Source organism: Electrona antarctica (assembly GCF_951216825.1).
Source record: "Electrona antarctica genome assembly, chromosome: 4".
Classification (NCBI taxonomy): domain Eukaryota; kingdom Metazoa; phylum Chordata; class Actinopteri; order Myctophiformes; family Myctophidae; genus Electrona; species Electrona antarctica.
The window spans coordinates 4,050,566-4,074,867 of NC_136809.1; the positions used below are offsets into that span (position 1 = coordinate 4,050,566).

At 47.6% G+C, this 24,302-nt stretch overlaps 1 protein-coding gene across 2 annotated transcripts in view; it reads right to left on the reverse strand.

Annotated features, from left to right (window-relative positions):
- marf1 (meiosis regulator and mRNA stability factor 1) overlaps window positions 1-23,965 on the reverse strand; it is a 56,933-nt gene extending 32,968 nt beyond the window's left edge. Inside the window, exons 1-11 of one of the 2 annotated variants that reach the window (XM_079499643.1) lie at window positions 23,862-23,965; window positions 22,916-23,117; window positions 17,559-17,732; window positions 14,882-15,050; window positions 13,584-13,798; window positions 12,814-12,931; window positions 9,113-9,285; window positions 5,302-5,811; window positions 3,260-3,441; window positions 3,017-3,163; window positions 1,445-1,625 (exon numbers count right to left, since the gene is read on the reverse strand). In XM_079499643.1, the coding sequence (XP_079355769.1) occupies window positions 1,445-1,625; window positions 3,017-3,163; window positions 3,260-3,441; window positions 5,302-5,811; window positions 9,113-9,285; window positions 12,814-12,931; window positions 13,584-13,798; window positions 14,882-15,050; window positions 17,559-17,732; window positions 22,916-23,080 (2,034 nt within the window). In that variant the 5' untranslated portion in view covers window positions 23,081-23,117; window positions 23,862-23,965. Of the gene's footprint in view, window positions 1-1,444; window positions 1,626-3,016; window positions 3,164-3,259; window positions 3,442-5,301; window positions 5,812-9,112; window positions 9,286-12,813; window positions 12,932-13,583; window positions 13,799-14,881; window positions 15,051-16,877; window positions 17,463-17,558; window positions 17,733-22,915; window positions 23,118-23,861 lie in introns of those variants that run through there. The other variant, XM_079499644.1, reaches the window with a different exon arrangement.
- Between the last annotated feature and the right edge of the window lie 337 nt (window positions 23,966-24,302).

Sequence of the window (24,302 nt, forward strand, 5' to 3'; positions counted from 1 at the left end):
CACATGATTGTCCATAGTTAATCGCAAATTAATCGCATATTTTTATCCGTTCTAAATATACCTTAAATCAGTGGTTGTCAAGATTTGTCATATCAAGGCCCATTATTTATTCTGCATTTGAGCCACGGACCACCATTTGATGACATTTAGCCTTCCAGACCCAAACTAAAGAACTGTATTGATGTTGGTACCATTAGGAGAGATAACAGGCCAATGTTGATCAAGTTGATTTTGCTACATTCTGAAATTGTGTAGAAGTAATGCAGATGTTTAACATTTTTTCAACTGTTGAGTGTGAAATTGAACCAAAAGGACCCACTTGGTTTAATTGTACTCGCAAGAGTTAAAGATCTCTAAGGGTTCATTTGGTTACCAAGTCTCCATCATGTAGCTGGGGACCACCTGGTGGTCCCCAGACCACAGGTTCAGAACCACTGCTTTAGTGCTTTTCAAAATACTCTTATCAACATGGGAGAATGTTTGTGTTTGTTGCAAATGCCATGGAAGAGGGCACACACACGCTGCGCGAGACGAGACCCCTCCGCTCCGCCTGCCTCTCTCTCCTGCAAGCCATAGCTGCAAGCACGCACACACACAGGCTGTCAACATTAGCTTTAGCAAGCATTAGCATGGTGCATAAGTAACTGCTGCGTTTGTCTCCCGAAACTGTTCAGTTCAGCCTGCATGAACAGCGCTCGAGCGCTCGGTTTCTGCCCCCTCAATGTCGTAACTGTATGAGTTGGCTCTGGGTCAAACCACCGCGATGTGAAATGGCTGTGAATGTGCGTGGCAATGGAATTGGCCAATGCGAACTCTATAAGCGTAATACTTTGGCACAATCCAACTATTGGCGAAGAACAATATTGATGTAACTAAGAGTTTGGATGAGTTAGCTATATTTTATATACAGAGATGTAGAAGGAATAAGCGAAATCGTGAGGCGACAATTCCTCCTCCTCCTCCTCCGCTGTTTCTCTTCTCCTGAGGAGAGATCACAGTGGGCGGTGGCTTCCAGGCGTGTGTGTGTGTGTGTGTGCGTGTGTGTCTGAGCCAATGGCGCGAGGGGAGGCAGTGTTGCCAGGTCCGCGAATTATAAGCGAGTTGGAGTGTGTGTAAGTAGTGTGTTGAAAGGTCTTTTTTGTGGGCTTTTGAAATATGCAGACTTGGCAACACTCAGCAAGAAGTACTCGGCAGTATGGTTGCCAGTGTTGCCAACTGTCGTGACAGAAATAAGCGAAGCAGCCTCCACGTTAGGCTGGAAATATGCAGGCTGGAATATGCAGACCTGGCTGGAAATATGCAGACTTGGCAACACTCAGCAGAATGATCTCGTGTCGATCTCATGTTGCAAGTTTCCCATCCTAATATAGACCAGCCCGATTCTTCGAATCAGCTGGTAAAAATAAATAAAGAAAAAACCCTGCACTGCACCACCACAACCCACCTTGCCGTAGCGGGAGAAGGTGTCGAGCAGCGCCTGCTGGAGGTCCTTGCGGGACATCCGGTAGTCCAGGTTGGTCACCTGGACGTCGGCCCCCTCGGAGAAGGGCTCGTCAGAGCGACAGGGACTGCGGGGGGCCGCCAGGAGGGGGGAGGAGCGGCTGGACAGGCAGGGAGACGCGCTCCTGGAGGCGGGAACGGACGGACGGAGAGAGGAAAGGATAACTTTTTAATAACCCATTTAGACCCCGAGGACGATTCTACAAATGCCTTCTAAAATCCTGACAGTTTTCTGAAAAACCCTATGTTTCTATATCAGTGATGCTCAACCTTTTTCATGTCAAGGACCCCCAGAATTATCTGTATTTGGCCACGGACCCCCATCTGAAAACATGTTGTTCCAGGGACCCCCCACCCTAGAAGCAAAGATTTGAGTTAAAAACATTCGCTCTGAAAGTATATTCCAAAGTTGCGCCACATGGGGTTTCCGCCCGGAAATAAATCTGACACATCACGGTGCATCAGTAATCGATTTATAATGGAATCGTAGCCCTCTGAATCGGATTGGCATGGCATGCCACCTAGAGATGTCCTCCCCTACTTGCCCATGTAGGTTAGGACTCTGTAAGGTGTCACCTGGGGGACCAGGTGCCCTGGGTGTGGACCAGGGGGCTGAAACTCACCTGGGGGACCAGGTACCCTGGGTGTGGACCAGGGGGCTGAAACTCACCTGGGGGACCAGGTACCCTGGGTGTGGACCAGGGGACTGAAACTCACCTGGGGGACCAGGTACCCTGGGTGTGGACCAGGGGGCTGAAACTCACCTGGGGGACCAGGTACCCTGGGTGTGGACCAGGGGGCTGAAACTCACCTGGGGGACCAGGTGCCCTGGGTGTGGACCAGGGGGCTGAAACTCACCTGGGGGACCAGGTGCCCTGGGTGTGGACCAGGGGGCTGAAACTCACCTGGGGGACCAGGTGCCCTGGGTGTGGACCAGGGGGCTGAAACTCACCTGGGGGACCAGGTGCCCTGGGTGTGGACCAGGGGGCTGAAACTCACCTGGGGGACCAGGTGCCCTGGGTGTGGACCAGGGGACTGAAACTCACCTGGGGGACCAGGTGCCCTGGGTGTGGACCAGGGGACTGAAACTCACCTGGGGGACCAGGTGCCCTGGGTGTGGACCAGGGGACTGAAACTCACCTGGGGGACCAGGTGCCCTGGGTGTGGACCAGGGGACTGAAACTCACCTGGGGGACCAGGTGCCCTGGGTGTGGACCAGGGGACTGAAACTCACCTGGGGGACCAGGTGCCCTGGGTGTGGACCAGGGGACTGAAACTCACCTGGGGGACCAGGTACCCTGGGTGTGGACCAGGGGACTGAAACTCACCTGGGGGACCAGGTACCCTGGGTGTGGACCAGGGGACTGAAACTCACCTGGGGGACCAGGTACCCTGGGTGTGGACCAGGGGACTGAAACTCACCTGGGGGACCAGGTGCCCTGGGTGTGGACCAGGGGGCTGAAGCTCACCTGGGGGACCAGGTGCCCTGGGTGTGGACCAGGGGACTGAAACTCACCTGGGGGACCAGGTGCCCTGGGTGTGGACCAGGGGGCTGAAGCTCCTGTGGAGGTTCAGCTTGCTGAAGGCAGAGGGCGTGCTGACATGGAAGTCTCCTCGCTCCGTCGACGAGTCTGTCGCACTGCGAGGACTAGAGCACTCTCTTCTACGTTAAGAGAGACAGAAGAGTTAATCCACAATTTCTTAGCGAAAGATTAAAATCACATTACTCTTCGATTTACGTCATCATTCCAACTAGTACCTTCTCCGGTACATGGACTCCCCGATGAGGCCAGCCTTGGGCAGCTGTTCTGTGGTCACCGTCTCCCCGTTGCTGTGGGGGGAGGAGGAGCCGGTACGCTCTTTGTCCAGGTGGTGGAAGCCCAGCTTGGGCTTGTTCTCCACACCACCACCTCCACCACCAGCACCTCCACCTAGCAGCTCCTGGACCACAGAGACACAGGCAGACGGGAGGTTAGAACACAACCAGGGGAAAGTAACAGTTTGTTAGCTCAAAACAAGCTTAAACAAGGCAAGGGAGAGAATGAAAACAAGGCAAGGGAGAGAATGAAAACAAGGCAAGGGGAGAGAATACAGGAATTGGCATGGAAATGGCAAATATTCAGTCATGCATGGAACTCCACCTGAGTTTTGTTTGATTAGGCAAAGAAAAAAAAAAAAGCAATGGTCAGGTTAGTATTCTTTACAGAACTACATGGATGTAGGCAATCATACCAAGGCACTGCAGGCGGAGAACTACATTATTTAAATCAGACCAATCATACCAAGGCACTGCAGGCGGAGAACTACATTATGAACTACATGGATGTAGGCAATCATACCAAGGCACTGCAGGCGGAGAACTACATTATTTAAATCAGACCAATCATACCAAGGCACTGCAGGCGGAGAACTACATTATGAACTACATGGATGTAGGCAATCATACCAAGGCACTGCAGGCGGAGAACTACATTATGAACTACATGGATGTAGGCAATCATACCAAGGCACTGCAGGCGGAGAACTACATTATTTAAATCAGCCAATCATACCAAGGCACTGCAGGCGGAGAACTACATTATTTAAATCAGCCAATCATACCAAGGCACTGCAGGCGGAGAACTACATTATTTAAATCATACCAAGCTATATTAGATTAACAGATATTTCACACAACAGACGACAAATGGAACATAAAACCAGACAAACATTGACAACGACAGAAGGGGGCCTATCAGAAGGGGGCCTATCAGACAGAAGGGGGCCTATCAGACAGAAGGGGGCCTATCAGAAGGGGGCCTATCAGACAGAAGGGGGCCTATCAGACAGAAGGGGGCCTATCAGAAGGGGGCCTATCAGACAGAAGGGGGCCTATCAGACAGAAGGGGGCCTATCAGACAGAAGGGGGCCTATCAGACAGAAGGGGGCCTATCAGACAGAAGGGGGCCTATCAACGACAGAAGGGGGCCTATCAGCGACAGAAGGGGGCCTATCAGACAGAAGGGGGCCTATCAGACAGAAGGGGGCCTATCACGACAGAAGGGGGCCTATCAGACAGAAGGGGGCCTATCAGACAGAAGGGGGCCTATCAGACAGAAGGGGGCCTATCAGACAGAAGGGGGCCTATCAGACAGAAGGGGGCCTATCAGACAGAAGGGGGCCTATCAGACAGAAGGGGGCCTATCAGACAGAAGGGGGCCTATCACGCAATGACGGCAACAGAAAGAGCACTCGTTTAAGACCTAGAAGCTGCTTGCGAGCACAGAGAAGGGTTAGGCAGATTAATCAGACCTAGAAGCTGCTTGCGAGCACAGAGAAGGGTTAAGCAGATGAATCACACACACAGCAAGCGATACCACGGCACATCAGTTAAGAAGAACACACAGCAAGCGATACCACGGCACATCAGTTAAGAAGAACACACAGCAAGCGATACCACGGCACATCAGTTAAGAAGAACACACAGCAAGCGATACCACGGCACATCAGTTAAGAAGAACACACAGCAAGCGATACCACGGCACATCAGTTAAGAAGAACACACAGCAAGCGATACCACGGCACATCAGTTAAGAAGCGTCATACCACGGCACATCAGTTAAGAAGCGTCATACCACGGCACATCAGTTAAGAAGCGTCATACCACGGCACATCAGTTAAGAAGCGTCATGCACAAGCGATACCACGGCACATCAGTTAAGAAGCGTCATGCACAAATCTCAGGCAGGGATTTATAGGCGATCGGGGGGAGTTTTAGGGGTGGGTGGTGGTGGGGGTGCAGGCACTGTCACGGCTGCTGACCTGATGGGGCTTGGCTGGGACGCCGCCGGGAGGCCCACTGCAGCCCCTCCGGGGGCTGTAGGGCCTTTCGGGCATGAGGCTGGGGGTCTGGCAGAGGCGGGCTGCTCGCCGCCGCCTCCGGGGCGACCTGGGCAGCTTCTCCAGGGGCAGAAAGGAGAAGGGTAGGGACGGGGGACGGACGGGCACAGTGTCCTGGAACTGACAGGACTGGGGCATGGCGGCGGCAGCATGGAGCTGTGGCTCGGACTCTGGGGCCGTATCGTCTTTGGGCCGGGGGGAAAACGAGAGGCTGATGCTGTGGCCAAACACGTCTTCGTTGTCCATGCGCCGGCGGGCGCGCTCGGCCGCCTCTTGGCTGCCGAAGCGGAGCACGGCCGTGCCCTGGGACACGCCCAGCACCTTGCCGCCGCAGTTGTCCGACAGGCGGCGGAGACGCACCTTCACGGCGTTCCGGAAGTTCTTGTCACAGTTGACAGGAAGGTTGTGCACATAGAGCAGGTTGAAACTAGGCTGGGGGGGAGGAAGGGAGGGAGGGAGGAGGGAGAAACAGCGCCGCACTCTGGGTTTGGATTCTTTTCTCTTTGTGACAAGACATGAAGGCAGTTATCCCCTTTTCACAACACAAGCAGGGCTGGACTGGCCACAGGACGTACCGGGCATATTCCCGGTAGGGGGCCGCCATGATAATAAAAAAAAAACATTTTTATTTGGACAGGACAGGTAGGCCAATAGGCGGCAGGCCACCAGGAAAGGTCCGGGCCTGCTGCCATTCTGCCAGTGCCATCATGATAATTTCACTGTACCTGTATCAGTGAGTGACAAATAGACCCTCTACAAAGGGTTGTGTAGTTGTCTGTTTGGTTTGTATCATTTATGTTGTTCTGTAAAAGTGGTGGTATTAGGGCTTGTTTGTGTGTGTGTGTGTGTGTGTGTGCCTCGACGGAGCGGGCGGTAGAGTTTCTGCTATCTGCGCGCTGGTTGTGGACGGTGGGCCGGTCTGGGCCAAATTCACGCGAAAATGACCGGGCCGAATTTTTGTCCCAGTCCAGCCCTGAACACAAGCAGCAGATCATATGAAAATCTGACCATGTGGTTTTTGCTGTCAAGGTGGCATAACTCGCTGACAAAAGCTCACATATTTCAACATTCCAATTGCGTTACTCAGACCTTGTTAAAGTCAGACTGAAATGATGAGAGATGATCGCTGCACTAAAGAAAGTCCTGAGTGATGGTTTAACTCCAAGAGTGTACAAATGGAACCAAATAGACCTTTATTAAGGCTCTGTAACTCAAGAGTGTACAAATGGAACCAAATAGACCTTTATTAAGGCTCTGTAACTCAAGAGTGTACAAATGGAACCAAATAGACCTTTATTAAGGCTCTGTAACTCAAGAGTGTACAAATGGAACCAAATAGACCTTTATTAAGGCTCTGTAACTCAAGAGTGTACAAATGGAACCAAATAGACCTTTATTAAGGCTCTGTAACTCAAGAGTGTACAAATGGAACCAAATAGACCTTTATTAAGGCTCTGTAACTCAAGAGTGTACAAATGGAACCAAATAGACCTTTATTAAGGCTCTGTAACTCAAGAGTGTACAAATGGAACCAAATAGACCTTTATTAAGGCTCTGTAACTCAAGAGTGTACAAATGGAACCAAATAGACCTTTATTAAGGCTCTGTAACTCAAGAGTGTACAAATGGAACCAAATAGACCTTTATTAAGGCTCTGTAACTCAAGAGTGTACAAATGGAACCAAATAGACCTTTATTAAGGCTCTGTAACTCAAGAGTGTACAAATGGAACCAAATAGACCTTTATTAAGGCTCTGTAACTCAAGAGTGTACAAATGGAACCAAATAGACCTTTATTAAGGCTCTGTAACTCAAGAGTGTACAAATGGAACCAAATAGACCTTTATTAAGGCTCTGTAACTCAAGAGTGTACAAATGGAACCAAATAGACCTTTATTAAGGCTCTGTAACTCAAGAGGTACAAATGGAACCAAATAGACCTTTATTAAGGCTCTGTAACTCAAGAGTGTACAAATGGAACCAAATAGACCTTTATTAAGGCTCTGTAACTCAAGAGGTACAAATGGAACCAAATAGACCTTTATTAAGGCTCTGTAACTCAAGAGGTGAATGGATCGGTTCCATTCCAGTTAAACGAATACTGAGGATTATAATAGTGGTCATTTATACTGATCCACTGAAAAAGACCAAGATCAAATAATCCATTTGGACTGGAGGACGATTCTAAAAAAAAAAGGGTTCTGACAGTTTTCTGAAAAACCTATGTTTCTATGTCAGTGGTGCTCAACCCTTTTCATGTCAAGGACACCCAGAATTATCTGTATTTGGCCGCTGACCCCCCCATCTGAAAATATGTTGTTCCAGGGACCCCCCCCCCCCCCCCCCCCCCAGAAGCAAAGATTAGAGTTAAAAACGTTCGCTCTGAAAGAATATTTACTCAAAGATTTGTGCCACATTTTCATGATTTTTCAAAAAAATAGCAACTGCCTGCTAGACCTGCTAGATCTGCTATTTTTCAATAGCTAAAGTATATCATCATCATCATACTATAATTCTCACAATGTCTGTCTGTCACTGTGACTGCCGTAGCTCCTCACTGCCTGCACCAATCACTCCCACTTTTCACACAGGCATTGACAATAATAATAGTCTTAACAAAGCCCTTTTTCCAATTTAACAAATTATAAATTAATAATTAATTTATTAGTGAATTAAAAATGCGAAAACACACCCAGGGCGCAGTACCTCCTGCGGCCACAGAGCGCAGTACCCCCCGCGGCCACAGAGCGCAGTACCCCCCGCGGCCACAGAGCGCAGTACCCCCCGCGGCCACAGAGCGCAGTACCCCCCGCGGCCACAGAGCGCAGTACCCCCCGCGGGCACAGAGCGCAGTACCCCCCGCGGCCACAGAGCGCAGTACCCCCCGCGGCTACAAGGAGGCAAGTATTTCACAACGGGTAAGGGCTAGTAATGCTTAAAACCGTTTGACCGCTACCATTATTCAATCCCTCCGCCGCGTCCTGCCAGGGTTTTATCGCGCGTAACACTTACTTTGAAGAGCCAAATATCCGTAATCGCATTTTACTATGAAACCATTCCGTGTGTGTTGACGAAGCTGGTGCTTGTTCTCTCGGTCGGTGGTGGAAAAAGTGGACCGCGAGTATCACAGCGCCTGCTACAGGCCGTTGAAAACGCTTGTCTGGGACAAAGCGACCCCTCCAATGTCGCTTCTGTGAGATACAGCCGTCTGAAAACAGAGCAGGCAATGTAAGTGGATGCGCGATTGCGCGCACATCTTCAAAATGGCCGCGGCCATTGGCTCAGAAGCATAACAGAGCTAATGAACGGTAGCTTTCGATACGATCGTATTAAAACATGCATTAAAGAATACATCGCTGTTAAAACGGCTTTTCCGGGTGTGGCACGCTACGCTATTCTACGTGTCTATGTTCCTGGCAGGCCTCGTGTTAACCCATTTAGGCCTGACCTCGAAATTTAAAAAAAAAATCTAAATCCTCCAGTTTTCTGAAATAAATATTTTCACGATTTCTAAAAAATAGCAGACCTACAAGCTCGTAGCGCACCACTCGGTGGCGCACTATGAGCTTGTAGATCTGCTATTTTTCAATAGCTAAATTATAACATAATGTTTAAAACACCAAAAGGGGTTCCCGCCCAAAATGGGTTAAAACACCAAAAGGGGTTCCCGTCCTGAATGGGACAATCAAGCGTTGGGGGATTGGGACGAACCCCAGCAGACTGTGTGTCCTACCTGAGCATCGATGGCTATACGTGGCGGCAGGTCGGCGGTGATCTCGGCGAAGGCGACGTGTCGATGGGCGTGCTGCAGCAGGGCGGGGGAGGTGTGGCTGCCGTGGACCAGGATCACCTGGAACCCGTGGCGATGGCGCAGGTCGCTCAGCTCACTGGCAAAGTTCACGTCCGCTGCAAGTTATGGGGAAAATGTGTAAGAATTACTACAAAACATGATTGTGTTTTATTTTAACCCATTCTGGGCGGGAACCCATTTTGTTATACTTTCGCTATTGAAAAAGAAGCAGATCTACAAGCTTGTAGCGTGGCATCGAGTGCCGCGCTACGAGCTTGTAGGTCTGCTATTTTTGAAAAATCGTTAAAATGTGCCTCAAATCATTGCCTATACATTCTTTCAGAGTTCCAGTTTTTAACTCAAATCTTTGCTTCTGGGGGGGTCCCTGGAACAACATTATTTTCAGATGGGGGTCGGCGGCTAATATTACATATAATGTAACATATAACATATAATTAAATATTGAGAACCACCGATACAGAAACATGAGGTTTTTCAGAGAAATGTCATGATTTAGAAGACTTTTTATTTTATTTCAACGTCCGGCCTAAATGGGTTAATAAGCAAGTTGTATCATGAAGCGTCTGTTGAATATCTTCAGGCTTCCTGTTGAATATCTTCAGGCTTCCTGTTGAATATCTTCAGGCTTCCTGTTGAGTACAATTGCTTTCCTTGTGATTTGCATATCATCTTAAATCATGTGCCAACATTAAGCGATGATTGGCGTCAGTTCAGCTTGTGGTGTGCTGTACGCCAGGGGCTTTCAACCAGTGGTCTTTGAGGGGGTTCCAGCTAAAATTATGGAGTTGGTAACCAAAGGGACCCTTATAGACCCTTACGGGTCCATTTGGTTTCATTTGACATAGTTAAATTATTGTTAAACATCTGCATTAGTTATAGAGAATGTATTGGAATTGTTATATTCAACATTTGGCTGTTATCTCTCCTAATGGTACCAACATCAATACAGCATGGAATTGTGGACGAAATCTGAGTCAGAGAGGCTAAGATCTCATCAAACGGTGGTTCCGTGGCTCAAATGCAGAATAAATAATGGACCTCGACATGAAAAGGGTTGAAAACCCACTGCTGAATGCGATTGCATCTCTGTGTGCCTTCATGGAGACAATCAGAGATACAGAACCCCGTTCTAGACAGCTGGCCCCGTCCTGTGTGCCTTCATGGAGACAATCAGAGATACAGAACCCCGTTCTAGACGTATGGCCCCGTTCTGTGTGCCTTCATGGAGACAATCAGAGATACAGAACCCCGTTCTAGACAGCTGGCCCCGTTCTGTGTGCCTTCATGGAGACAATCAGAGATACAGAACCCCGTTCTAGACAGCTGGCCCCGTCCTGTGTGCCTTCATGGAGACAATCAGAGATACAGAACCCCGTTCTAGACGTATGGCCCCGTTCTGTGTGCCTTCATGGAGACAATCAGAGATACAGAACCCCGTTCTAGACAGCTGGCCCCGTTCTGTGTGCCTTCATGGAGACAATCAGAGATACAGAACCCCGTTCTAGACGTATGGCCCAGTTCTGTGTGCCTTCATGGAGACAATCAGAGATACAGAACCCCGTTCTAGACGTATGGCCCCGTTCTGTGATGCTGAGGGGAACTCACAGGACACGAGGCCCAGTTCTGTGGTGCTGAGGGGAACTCACAGGCCCAGTTCTGTGATGCTGAGGGGAACTCACAGGACACGAGGCCCAGTTCTGTGGTGCTGAGGGGAACTCACAGGCCCAGTTCTGTGATGCTGAGGGGAACTCACAGGACACTAGACCCAGTTCTGTGATGCTGAGGGGAACTCACAGGACACTAGACCCAGTTCTGTGGTGCTGAGGGGAACTCACAGGACACTAGGCCCAGTTCTGTGGTGCTGAGGGGAACTCACAGGACACTAGGCCCAGTTCTGTGGTGCTGAGGGGAACTCACAGGACACTAGACCCAGTTCTGTGATGCTGAGGGGAACTCACAGGACACTAGACCCAGTTCTGTGGTGCTGAGGGGAACTCACAGGACACTAGGCCCAGTTCTGTGGTGCTGAGGGGAACTCACAGGACACTAGACCCAGTTCTGTGATGCTGAGGGGAACTCACAGGACACTAGGCCCAGTTCTGTGATGCTGAGGGGAACTCACAGGACACTAGGCCCCGTTCTGTGATGCTGAGGGGAACTCACAGGACACTAGGCCCAGTTCTGTGGTGCTGAGGGGAACTCACAGGACACTAGGCCCAGTTCTGTGGTGCTGAGGGGAACTCACAGGACACTAGGCCCAGTTCTGTGGTGCTGAGGGGAACTCACAGGCCCAGTTCTGTGATGCTGAGGGGAACTCACAGGACACTAGGCCCAGTTCTGTGGTGCTGAGGGGAACTCACAGGACACTAGGCCCAGTTCTGTGGTGCTGAGGGGAACTCACAGGCCCAGTTCTGTGATGCTGAGGGGAACTCACAGGACACTAGACCCAGTTCTGTGATGCTGAGGGGAACTCACAGGACACTAGGCCCAGTTCTGTGGTGCTGAGGGGAACTCACAGGACACTAGGCCCAGTTCTGTGATGCTGAGGGGAACTCACAGGACACTAGGCCCAGTTCTGTGGTGCTGAGGGGAACTCACAGGACACTAGACCCAGTTCTGTGATGCTGAGGGGAACTCACAGGACACGAGGCCCAGTTCTGTGATGCTGAGGGGAACTCACAGGACACTAGGCCCAGTTCTGTGGTGCTGAGGGGAACTCACAGGACACTAGACCCAGTTATGTGATGCTGAGGGGAACTCACAGGACACTAGGCCCAGTTCTGTGATGCTGAGGGGAACTCACAGGACACTAGGCCCAGTTCTGTGATGCTGAGGGGAACTCACAGGACACTAGGCCCAGTTCTGTGGTGCTGAGGGGAACTCACAGGACACTAGGCCCAGTTCTGTGGTGCTGAGGGGAACTCACAGGACACTAGACCCAGTTCTGTGGTGCTGAGGGGAACTCACAGGACACTAGACCCAGTTCTGTGATGCTGAGGGGAACTCACAGGACACTAGACCCAGTTCTGTGATGCTGAGGGGAACTCACAGGACACTAGGCCCAGTTCTGTGGTGCTGAGGGGAACTCACAGGACACTAGGCCCAGTTCTGTGGTGCTGAGGGGAACTCACAGGACACTAGACCCAGTTCTGTGATGCTGAGGGGAACTCACAGGACACTAGACCCAGTTCTGTGGTGCTGAGGGGAACTCACAGGACACTAGGCCCAGTTCTGTGGTGCTGAGGGGAACTCACAGGACACTAGGCCCAGTTCTGTGGTGCTGAGGGGAACTCAGAGGACACTAGGCCCAGTTCTGTGATGCTGAGGGGAACTCACAGGACACTAGACCCAGTTCTGTGATGCTGAGGGGAACTCACAGGACACTAGGCCCAGTTCTGTGGTGCTGAGGGGAACTCACAGGACACTAGACCCAGTTCTGTGGTGCTGAGGGGAACTCACAGGACACGAGGCCCAGTTCTGTGGTGCTGAGGGGAACTCACAGGACACGAGGCCCAGTTCTGTGATGCTGAGGGGAACTCACAGGACACTAGACCCAGTTCTGTGATGCTGAGGGGAACTCACAGGACACGAGGCATAGTTCTGTGGTGCTGAGGGGAACTCACAGGACACGAGGACGACGGTGGCGGGCGCAGTGTGGGTTTCCGCAAAGCGCCGCAGGCTCTGCCGAAGTTTATCATCGGCAGCGTTCTTGGCGGTGGCGTTGATGTGCGCCACGGTGACCTGAGGAAGTAAACGTTCACGTGAGATCGGCCTCTTGTCTGAAGTCACCTTTATTTTCCCCATGCAAAAATCATGTAACCCCCCCCCCCCAACCGTTTTCTAACAATTTGTTATGCCAATTCCGAATTTTCTCTGCCAAGTTCCAACCCCTACGAGTTGGTCTCCTCCGATACACATGGAAGTGGCTAGTAGTCACCAGCCACTTCTTTTCACCTGGCAGTAAGGAGTCAGAGTTTCAACAAGAGAGGGTGTTTTAAGCATTAAGTTACACTTTAGCTATTGAAAAATAGCAGATCTACAAGCTCATAGCGTGGCGAGTGCCGCGCTATGAGCTTGTAGATCTGCTATTTTTGAAAAATCATGAAAATGTGACGCAAATCTTTTAATATGTATTCCTTCAGAGAGAACGTTTTTAACTCAAATCTTTGCTACTGTGGGGGTCCCTGGAACAACATATTTTCAGATGGGGGTCGGCGGCCAATTACATATAATTCTGGGGGTCCTTGACATTAAATAGTTTGAGAACAACTGATATAGAAACATACGTTTTTGTGAAAACTATCATGATTTAGAAGACATTTGTAGAATCTGGTATCAGGTCGAAATGGGTTAAATACAAGATGATGTATGGATTCATTGCGGTCGGCATTACCTGGCAGTTGTTCAGCTCCTGGATGACGGGCCTGCTCTCCTTGCTGATGTCACACACACAGATGAACTCCGCCTCGCGGTGTCCCTGGAAGAAGCGACTGCGGATGCGCTGGACCACGGCGCCGGCCGAGCGCCCGCTGGGCACGTGGCAGTTCTCTATGTCCCAGAACACGCCTACTGGAGGGATGTTCTCTGGACCTCCGCTGTCTGGAGAGCCTTGAAAACACAGACAGAACTTCATGGGCAACTTCTCCTTTTCGTTACTGTCGGGAGGAAACGTCACAACTCCATTTTTGAGGTGATTTTTTTGGGGCATAAATCAGTGCTATTGAACACCCTGTACGTCTGTGTGTTGTTTCGAAAATATTGAACCAATGGAAAGTAGTAAAAAGTGCTTTGGACAAAACCTCTCAACTTCATTGGACCCTCAAAATGTCTGCTAAAGCAACTAACTCCACCACCTCTCCCCCTCTCATGGAAGTAATTGACAATATATATTGATGAGGCTGTATTGCTTTGTTTAAAAAATATATAAGGTTTTCTTTATTTCCTGAAAAATGTATATTTTTCATTTCCTGAAAAATTAACATTTTGAAGTTATGAGGTTTTCTCCTGACAGATAGAGATGTGTATGTATATATACACACAGCCACACACATAGCTGTCTATAGGAGTGGTTGCATGCACCACTCAAAAATAAATGTTGACAGTGTATTTGTGGTATGGGCATTTCTGACAATGCGTACTCCGAACGACAGGACGTTCTCTCCCCAATAGCGATGATTGTAATAATATTGTAATAATAAATCCACCCCACCAAGACAAATAAAATAAATAAAAACACATCTTAGTTACACCAGCATTGTTGGAACCAGCACCGGAGGGGCAACTGAAAAAGACCAATGTTTTTTGGCTCGCCGACAAGGCCCCCGATCTGAAGCAAATCTGAGTTTGCTCCCTGACGTTTTGCTCCGTATGTCATCTCCTGTCGCAGACCAATCATGCAGTCTGGAAACAACCATGACTTAAGATACCCTAATTCAAGACGGTTCGAACTGAACTGCATAGCGATCCGACGACCATGTGAAGACTTTGAACGTCGTGCAGTGTGTAGGGGACATAAAACGTCTCATAGTCACCATAATAGAGCCACATGCACATTGCCAACATGTTACTGGTGGAAACATGTTGGCAGGTGCCTTTTTAAGGCTTTTCTCTCTTTTGAGTGCCCAGATCGTCTCTCTTTTTTCAGATCCATGTCCGTGTTAATGCAAAGTTAAAACGAGCGACTCCACTGACCATACTTCTGGCCACCTTTGCCCAGGCTGGAGGGTGGCATCAGCAGCATGCCGTCAGAGGACGTGCCACAGCCGTTGCACATGGGCACGGGGATGGGAGCGCTCTGGCGAGAGGGCAGGGGCACGGTGGGCCACCCCATGTCCGACTCGGACAGCAGACCGTTCACAGGCTGGAGGGAGCGGGTGTGGAAAATCAGTATAATACATATTACACCAACAGATAAACAAACATCAATTTACATTCGTACTAAGGCTGCAAGATATATTTATAAAGATTTAGATAGAGGTATCGTCATGCAAGGTAATACATATCACCAGGGACAGCACTTAACGAGGTAAATAAATGGCATATCGTTGCTGTCGGGAGGAAACCTCATAACTCCGTTTTTTTTGGCATAAATCAATGCTATTGAACACCCTTTACGTCTGTGTGTTGTTTGGAACATAAAAGGTGCTTTGGACAAAACCTCTCAACTCCATTGGACCCTCAACATGTCTGCTAAAGCCACCACCTCTCCCCCTCTCATGGAAGTAATTGACAATATATACAGTTATATATACAGTTACACCAACTTTGATGAGGCAGTATTGCTTTGTTTTAAAAAAATACAAGGATTTCTTAATTTCCTGAAAAAAATATATTTTTAATTTCCTGAAAAATGAACATTTTGGAGTTATGAGGTTTCCTCCCGACAGCAGAGATATATTACTATGTCAACCCCATCGGCAGAGCACCGCAGAGCCCATCGGCAGGGCACCGCGGAGTGGAGATCAGGTTGAGCACAGCAGTGTTGATTTTGTCGACTTAAACTAAGACGAAAAATGTCCGTCGACTACCTTTTTCCACTGACGAAAACTAAATGGAAACTACATAAAAACTAAGCTATGATGACTAAAACTAAAACTAAATATACTGAATTGTCAACAAATAAAAACTAGACTAAAATGTTAGGAAGGCACTTGTGGACAAGAGATCCAGTATAAGTGATTTTACAATTGGTTGCATGCTGAAAATAGCCGATCTACAAGCCCACAACGTTGTATATATTATAGTGAAATAAACAGTCATTACGACAGCATCAAGGCACGACAAAATACATTTTGTTCGACTAAATCAACTGTAGATTACTCGACTAAAATCTAAACTAAAATGTGACTAAAACTAAATTAAAACTATTCATGAGACTATGACTAAAACTTGCTACCAAAAACAACCCTGGAGCAGAGCTGCTCCTCACCGCCCCTCAGAGCTGCTCCTCACCGCCCCTCAACTGAACATGTTCCTTAAACAACCCTGGAGCAGAGCCGCTCCTCACCGCCCCTCAACTGAACATGTGGAGCAGAGCTGCTCCTCACCGCCCCTCAACTGAACATGTGGAGCAGAGCTGCTCCTCACCGCCCCTCAACTGAACATGTGGAGCAGAGCTGCTCCTCACCGCCCCTCAACTGAACATGTGGAGCAGAGCTGCTCCTCACCGCCCCTCAACTGAACATGTGGAGCAGAGCTGCTCCTCACCGCCCCTCAACTGAACATGTTCCTTTGATATCAAGTCCTTCCCACCCAGTAGCCCCTCCCTCATGAAACCACTTCTCCCCCAAATCCGAAAGGATAGTTTTATTTTACATCCTGAATGGCACCAGCAGGCCTAATATTCTTGCATTTAGGCTATGTGCAAATAATGCAACTGAAAGGCAAAGTTCATAGGCATTATATTGCATTTTGTTAGGCTAGATTTATGAAATATGTTTTACATATTTGAATTAATGTTTGCTAAACTTAAAATTGCAGTATAGTTTTTTTTAATGTATTTTCTCTTTGTGTCAGGTTGTTTTTTTACTTATCGTTGTTTTATTCATATCATTAGAGGTATCGTTATCGAATATCGCATGATTTTCTAATATCGTGCAGCCTTCATTTGTACACATAATTTCCACAGTCAAGACACCACCAGTGCTTTGTATATACTCAAGAATAAAAACTAGGGAATTCTACCAACCTTCAACATGCATTCCCGGCAGTAGTGCGCCCCCTTCAGACAAACCGTGTGTTCTACATTTAGGTGCATGGGGCTAGAGTAGAAGTGTGCCGAGGAGGAGGAGGTGGTGGTGGTGGTGATGGCAGTGGCGGCAGAGTGGTGGTCACCGTGTGGTAGAGTAGTCATTCTGCCGCCCACAGCGGCGGCAGAGCTGTAGTCCACAGAGCCGCTGCAGGGGTAGCAGGCGGACGACACCAGACAAGAGCCGTGCATAGAGGTGGGAACAACAGAGGGCAGAGAAGGCAGAGAGGCGGCCAGGGGGGCCGAAGGAGGAACCGGGAAGAGGCAAGGCTGACTGCAGGGGATAGACGGATAGGTGTGGAGGAGCCCCGTGCAGCAGGGGAGGTAGCAGTGAGCGGACAGGGGCTTGCGGGTGGCGACGGAGGAGGGCAGCTGCAGCTTGTAACCGCCAGGGCCGTGTATGGAGTCAAAGGCGTCACCTCCACTTCCATGGCAAGCGTGGTGCGGATATGCATTGAGAGTGGAGGCGGTATTATTATTATTGGATGGTTCCACAGAGCTAGGGGTCATATAGAGCGAGAGAACGCCGCTACGGGCTAGATTACTGCCAACTCCGACGCCACCTGAAACCCCGTATTCGCCCGTGCCGCCGCAGTGCTCGCAATGAGTGCAAATGCTTACTTTGGGGCTAAGCCCTTGTTGCTGCTGGTAGGAATCTTGTGGAAGCTGAGGAGCTGGCAAGCAAGGAGGGGGCAGAGGGGCAAGAGGGAAGGGGTGGGATGAAGCGGGGTGGTATGGAGGAGGGGGGACGTCTTTGAGCTCCAGCATGGGGAATCTGTTGTCCATGTAGTCGTTCTGAGAAACCAGAGAAACAACAGTGATATTAACCCATTTTGCCCTGAGATCAGATTCTAAAAATGTCTTCTACATCCTGACAGTTTTCTGAAAAAGCTATGTTTCTATGTCAGTGGTTCTTGGATTTTTCAAAAATAGCAGACCTACAAGCTTGTAGCGCGCCACTCGGTGGCGCGCTATGAGCTTGTACATCTGCTATTTGTAATAGCTAAAGCATAACATGTTCATATAATAGGTCCTCACTAATAATCTACTGAGTCTGTGTCTCATAGGAGGGCTGTGGGCAGTTCAGGAACCCGCCCACCAGTGACATCATCGATGAGGTTTACAAGCTAATAGAAACTGTCCTGAAAAGTTGCAATGCGAAAATGGAAGCCATCGTTCTCACGATACAAATCTAAACATTTTTGTAAAATAACTTGTTTAAAAAAAAAAGAAATCTGCCTAATGATGATGTCACTGGTGGACAGGTTTCTGAACTCCCCACAGCCCTCCTATGAGACACAGACTGAGTAGAAAAGAATCGTGCCATTTTATCATGATTATTAGTGAGGACCTATTATATGAAGATAGGTTGAAAAGTGGTGAAGTGGTTCGAAATTTAAAAAATATCTTCAACATTTTCTAAAATACGTCATGTTTCTGTATCAGTGGTGCTCAATATTTCATGTCAAGGACCCCAAAAATGATATGCAATATGCCTCCGCCGCCCCCATCTGAAAACATGTTGTTCCAGGGACCCCCCCCCCAGAAGCAAAGATTTGAGTTAAAATGTTCACTCTGTAATAATATATATTCAAAGATTTGAGGCACATTCACGATTTTTCAAAAATAGCAGACCTGCAAGCTCATAGCGCGCCACTCGGTGGCGCGCTATGAGCTTGTAGATCTGCTATTTTTCAATAGCTAAAGTATAACATAATGCTTAGTTCCCATCCAGAATGGGTTAAATAGCATTATAGATAATAACAGGTAGCATTACTATTTTAACTAACTAGGTCACTGTGCCAGAGACCGGCGACCGCATTGTTCCTTTCTCCACAGAAACATGGCTCCATTTAACCTGCTGGCCTGCTTTCCCTGGAATGTCTTTTGTTAGAATGAAAGGGTGATTGCAGCTCAGGGCCGTCATTTCACAAAGAAATGGGGGGGGGGGGGGGGGGGGGGGCAAAACAAAAGTTACCATATGGCTCCATTTCTAAAATCAACTAGCAAACCCCCCCCCCCCCCCCCCCCCCCCCCACACACACTATTTTCGCTATTGTTTTGGGGCCGAAAAGAGAAAATGTCTGAAAATGTTCAGCCCACAATGACATTTTAAAATAGGGATGGATCCGCCGGGAGAATCTAGACGCAGCTGCGCAACATGAGACTAATTAATTAGAGCGACAGAGAGGAGTGTGTGTGTACATGTGTGCGTGTGTGCGTCAATTTAACAAAGGTGCAGACGATCAGAAATCAGCAGAGAGTGATCGACGTTTGCGCTACTCTATGCCGAATTGAAGTGGACTCGGACCCAGACTTTTTTTTTCCTCCCTGGAAATAAAAAACGTCTGGGTTTCAGAGGCTACGTTAAAAGTGGTTAATAAATTAATGGTTGCATACAATATACAAATGCATACAAAAAATAACACTTATCTAAATCATAACACGTGTCAGATGTAAATGGACGGGCATCGTTTGCGATGAATTCAACAATTCAGTTGGGGACAATATGCATATAATAAAATAACTTTATTTAAGCTTAAATGTGGAAACTAGGGGGTTGCAATTGCCGGGAGCGTAGCGTTATGGCGGGGCTCCACTGCAGTGTTGTTTTTGGCAGCAAATTTTGATTTTAGTTTTAGTCGTAGTCTCTTCAATAGTTCATTTAGTTTTAGTCACATTTTAGTCACCTGGAATGTTTTAGTGTTAGTCTAGTTTTAGTCGACTAAATATAGTAAGATTTTAGTCGACTAAATCCATAGTTGATTTAGTCGACTAAAATATATTTTGGCGGGCCTTGATGCCGTCGTAATGACTGTTTTTATACTTGCTGAAAATAGCCGATCTACAAGCTCACAACACGTCGCTCGGCTATGTTCAGCATGCAACCAAGTGTAAATTGACTCTTACTGGATCTTTTGTCCACTAGTCTAATTTGTTGACGAAATTGTCAAATTTTTATTTAGTTTGTCAGTGGAAAAAGGTAGTCGACAGACATTTTTCGCCTTAGTTTTAGTCAGGAAATGCCCTGGTTAATCGTTTTACGCCGTCACACCCAGGGCTCGACGCTTAGCATTTTTCCAAGTAGCATGTGTGCTTTTAAGTTGAAAAATCTAGTAGCACACAAATACTTTTAGGGGCACGGTGAAAAGTTATCAAATAATCTGTTGTTGTTTCTGCTGATAGACTATTCGTTTTTTAGATCGATAGATAGATAAAGTAGTATTGCAACATTCTCCTTAGCTTTGACTCCTTCAGACAGAACATCTGACATTTACAGCTATAGTATAGATTACTAACTTACTACGCTATATAGTCTGCCACGCAGAAGGTGAGGAGGAGGAGGGCGGACCGACGTCTAACTACACCTTGACGTGGAGGAGGAGGTGGTGGGTGGGTGGGGGGGACAGAGCTTTGCCTTTTTGCCGTTGTTCGTTAAGCGGGTCACACAATGGATGGACCCCCGATATGTATCCAGCCAGGTCGCTCAATCCTAATATCATTCACGCTGAGCACACACTTTCGTAATTGAGGTGCTAAGGGTTGTTTTTGAGCGATATCAATCCGTCCATGTGCGTGCATGCCCTTTGTGTGCGTGCACAAAGAGTGATGCTATCATGGGGTGATGCTATCATGGGGTGATGCTATCGTGCTATCCTGCTGCGTTCGCTCAGGCCCTGTACAGTACACGCATATATGCCATATATTGGTGGCAGCGGTGGCCGAACGGATAGCGGCGCGGTCTAGATACCGGAAGGTTCCCAGTTCCCAGTTCGAATCAGCCGTCCGACACGTTAAAATTACCACCGCTGAAATGCCCTTGAACAAGGCATCAACCACTACGATGAAATGTGTTCTATGAGCAGGGCCTGGCTGGAAACAAGTTCTTGAGCTTAGCCCAGATACCCTGGGTAAATATAGATTTCATTTCATTTCATCAGACGAACATGCTGTGCCGTCAGTGTTTCATGGCCGCCTCAATGCTTTTCCAATGGAAGTCAAGTGGTTTGACCAAACACTTGTTTGATTGCCCCCCTCCCCCCATCACACACACAACTGTTTGGTCAAGCCACGTGACTTCCATTGGAAAAGCATTGGGGCGGCCATGAAACACAGGCAGAGCACAGAACATTCGTTCTTTATGTGTGTACGAAGCCTCAGTCTGCTGCCTGCCAGGGAAGTACAGCGACACAGCACAGCGTGCTAAAGGGGGAGGGGCTGGGCGGATGGGAGCAAGGGGAATAGATCTTCAAGCCAACGACGCATCGAGCCTCAACACGTTGTTAGCTTGTAGATCTGCTCGTTTTGGTGAATGACACTGCCGTACTACAGAAATATAAATGAAAGGTATTGAACTGCGACTGCGACTGCGATAGAATGTGCACTTGCTGTATCAGAGGCTTCAGAGTTTGTCTTTATCACTGCGATCGAACTGTCAAATTCTGTAGAGGCACGGGTGCTACAAATTGCATTTCACAATTCGCACTGTATTATTTTTACTAGCAAATGCGAGTACCTGCTCGCACTGTCGAGCCCTGGTCACACCGCCGTCCAGTCATGTATGAAAGATATACAATACGATTAAATGTAATTGCATTATATAATTAAATGTATTTACGGCTTGGTTGAATCAGAATGCTCGATTCCGTTTGGAATCAGACACAATGTGATTTTCAACTAAACGTTCAAGAATGATTTTGAAAACATGTGAAGCGAGAAATGGACGATGCAGTAATTGAAAATTGATTCTATCATATTATAACACTTCCTTGTTTTTCGAGGCGACCGTGTGCTGGGCAGGAATTGCGCTAGGCAGACAGCACAATACACTGATACAATACTTTTACTGCCGCAAGGAATTTTGTATGGAGTTTTGTATGGAGAGTATAGGTTGCTGCCTTCAGGAAGGAGATGGTGTTCCAGCATACAATAAGGTCAGACTGAAGAAGTCTTTTGTCCATCAGTCGACTTTGAGGCTTAATCAGGCTTTTGGCAGGACTAGACTGAGCTGTGGACATTGCTCTGTGCCCTTATGTCTCTATGTATGTAACTGTATTTTTATTTCTGTTTTTGTGTCATGTCAAATGTGTGTATATGTGTTGCATACAAGGCCGCTGGGCCGCAAGACACATTTCAGTGCGAACTGACAAGTACTGTATCATATCATATCAATCACCTAGTTTTGTTGAACTTTTGGGTCAATGAATTCATTTTATTTATTAAGTAGCCTCGTAATAAGCAGGATAAATAAACAGGCCCGGTGGACGGTCATTATCGACAAATAAAATCCCTTCAGGATGATTAAACACCTCGAGGTCGTCTGTGGTTTAATCATCCTAGATGATTAAATACCTCGAGGTCGTCTGTGGTTTAATCATCCTAGCTGTCTGGGTTAGATTTCTCGATAATGACTGACTGCCGACCCGTTTCGTGTAGGCCTACGTGCTTTTTCTTTTTTTTTGCCGCTATTCATTCACAACACAAGGGTGAGATGTCTCAACAATCCTAGCATTTTTTTTTATGTAAGAAGCAGTAATCTGCATTGTTTTAATTTATATCTAGCTATGCCTTTTCCACATAGCAGAAATTGTAAATTGGTAGTGTACTTTTATTAAAACCACATACAATGTAGATAGGTCTACTTTTACCAATAATAAATCCATAAATGTTTCCGTCACGGTTTTCCAAACACCCGTGGTGGAGCAGACGTAGTCAGACGCCGTCTCCACACAAAGTATTCGATGGAGTGTTCGGCGCGTTGCGTCGCTCAGTGGAGCCCCGGCGTTAGTCCGACACCCCAATAATTCGACATTACTAACCCTATCCCAAACCGCACACGGAAGCCACCGCTGAGTCTTAACCAGCCATATATACGTCTGCCTAACACAGGTTCCCCGTAATTACCAGCCCCTGATGTCCCAAAATGATGACACCCCCCCGCTGCAGCATAGGGCCACAGGGTACTGAGTAGTACATACTGGTTTGTTTGTAAAGGTGGAGGTGGTGGTGGTGTTCTCGAAGGTGGAGAGGCAGTCTGGGAGTTTCCAAAGCAGAGTCGAGCCTTCTGGGTCTTCCGGGTGACTGAGCCATGGTCTAGACGAAGAAGTGCACGCAGCGTGCTCCTGTCCCAACGCTTCCATCATGCAGGGTCTTTCACCATCTTCTCTCGCTCATGCTTTCCTGAATGTGACAAAATACACTGACTTGCTTAGTGCTTTTTATTGATTGAATACTTTGATTAACAATCACAACTTGCAGGAGAAAGTACAGTTCAACACAAGGTCTGCTTAAAAAGGATGTATAAGCCAAGAAAGCACTACGGCTTGTTTCCTTTGGGGTCCTTCATATTCAATTCATCTGAACATTTGCTTAATGACATACAAATACACAGTACTATGCAAATATCATATCTTCTCACATGTCTCAGCCCAACAGGTTGACCCGTTCGTTCATATGCATTATTTTTCAAACTCACCAGTGTTTTGTTTTTTTGCATCGACATTATTTATGACTTGAACAACCTTGCTCTTATCTCTCCAAAGCAAACAGAGTCTGAACCCCCCTCCTCCCGCCCTGGATATGCATCGATTAGCCAAGTTAGCACAAAGTTCGTCAAAGAAACAAACGACAATATAAGAACGTCGGTCGATTTTTTTTAGCACACAATCACAGACACAGCGGTAAACGGCTATCAATTAGCCAGTGTATGTGGTGTAATAACGATAATTGTTTCTCGTTTGTTGTATTCTCATCTCAGAAAAGCCCAAAACGAGGGAGCTTTTATAGCTATGCCGTTAAGCTAGCTTGTTTACAACAGACAGCTCGAGAGATTCTTGTTTGTTGTTGTTTGTAGCCGAGCTGACGAGAAATAATGTGTCCATATTTATGGACACATTATTTATGTATGTGTTTTAAATGTCTTACTTTTAAAACTCTCACTGCATTCACATCTTCCTCCTCTCCTCCAAAGGACTGTCTGTCTGTCTGACTCCCCACTGTTTCTGTTTCAGGTTCCCAGGAAAGAAAACACAGCCTTTTGTAACTATTACCGAAAACTACACGCAGCTGTCGTAAATGATGACTGGTGCGCGTGCGCTCATGATGACCGTAAGGCAGCGTTGCCATGTCTGCTTATTATAGGGTTTTTTCCCCCCGTAAAGTTGCTTGTATTATTATTGGTAGTAGCTGTTTTTTGGGGCTTGCTTCTAAAGTGTATTTGTAAGTATTTACAGTACATTTCAAGTACAACTCAATAATACAAAAACTGTCAACTGTGAGTGGAGGACGACACCATAAAGTATTACACTTGTTTACAAGAGGGTCCACCATTTTCAATTCATCATAACATTTAGAGACGTACGAATA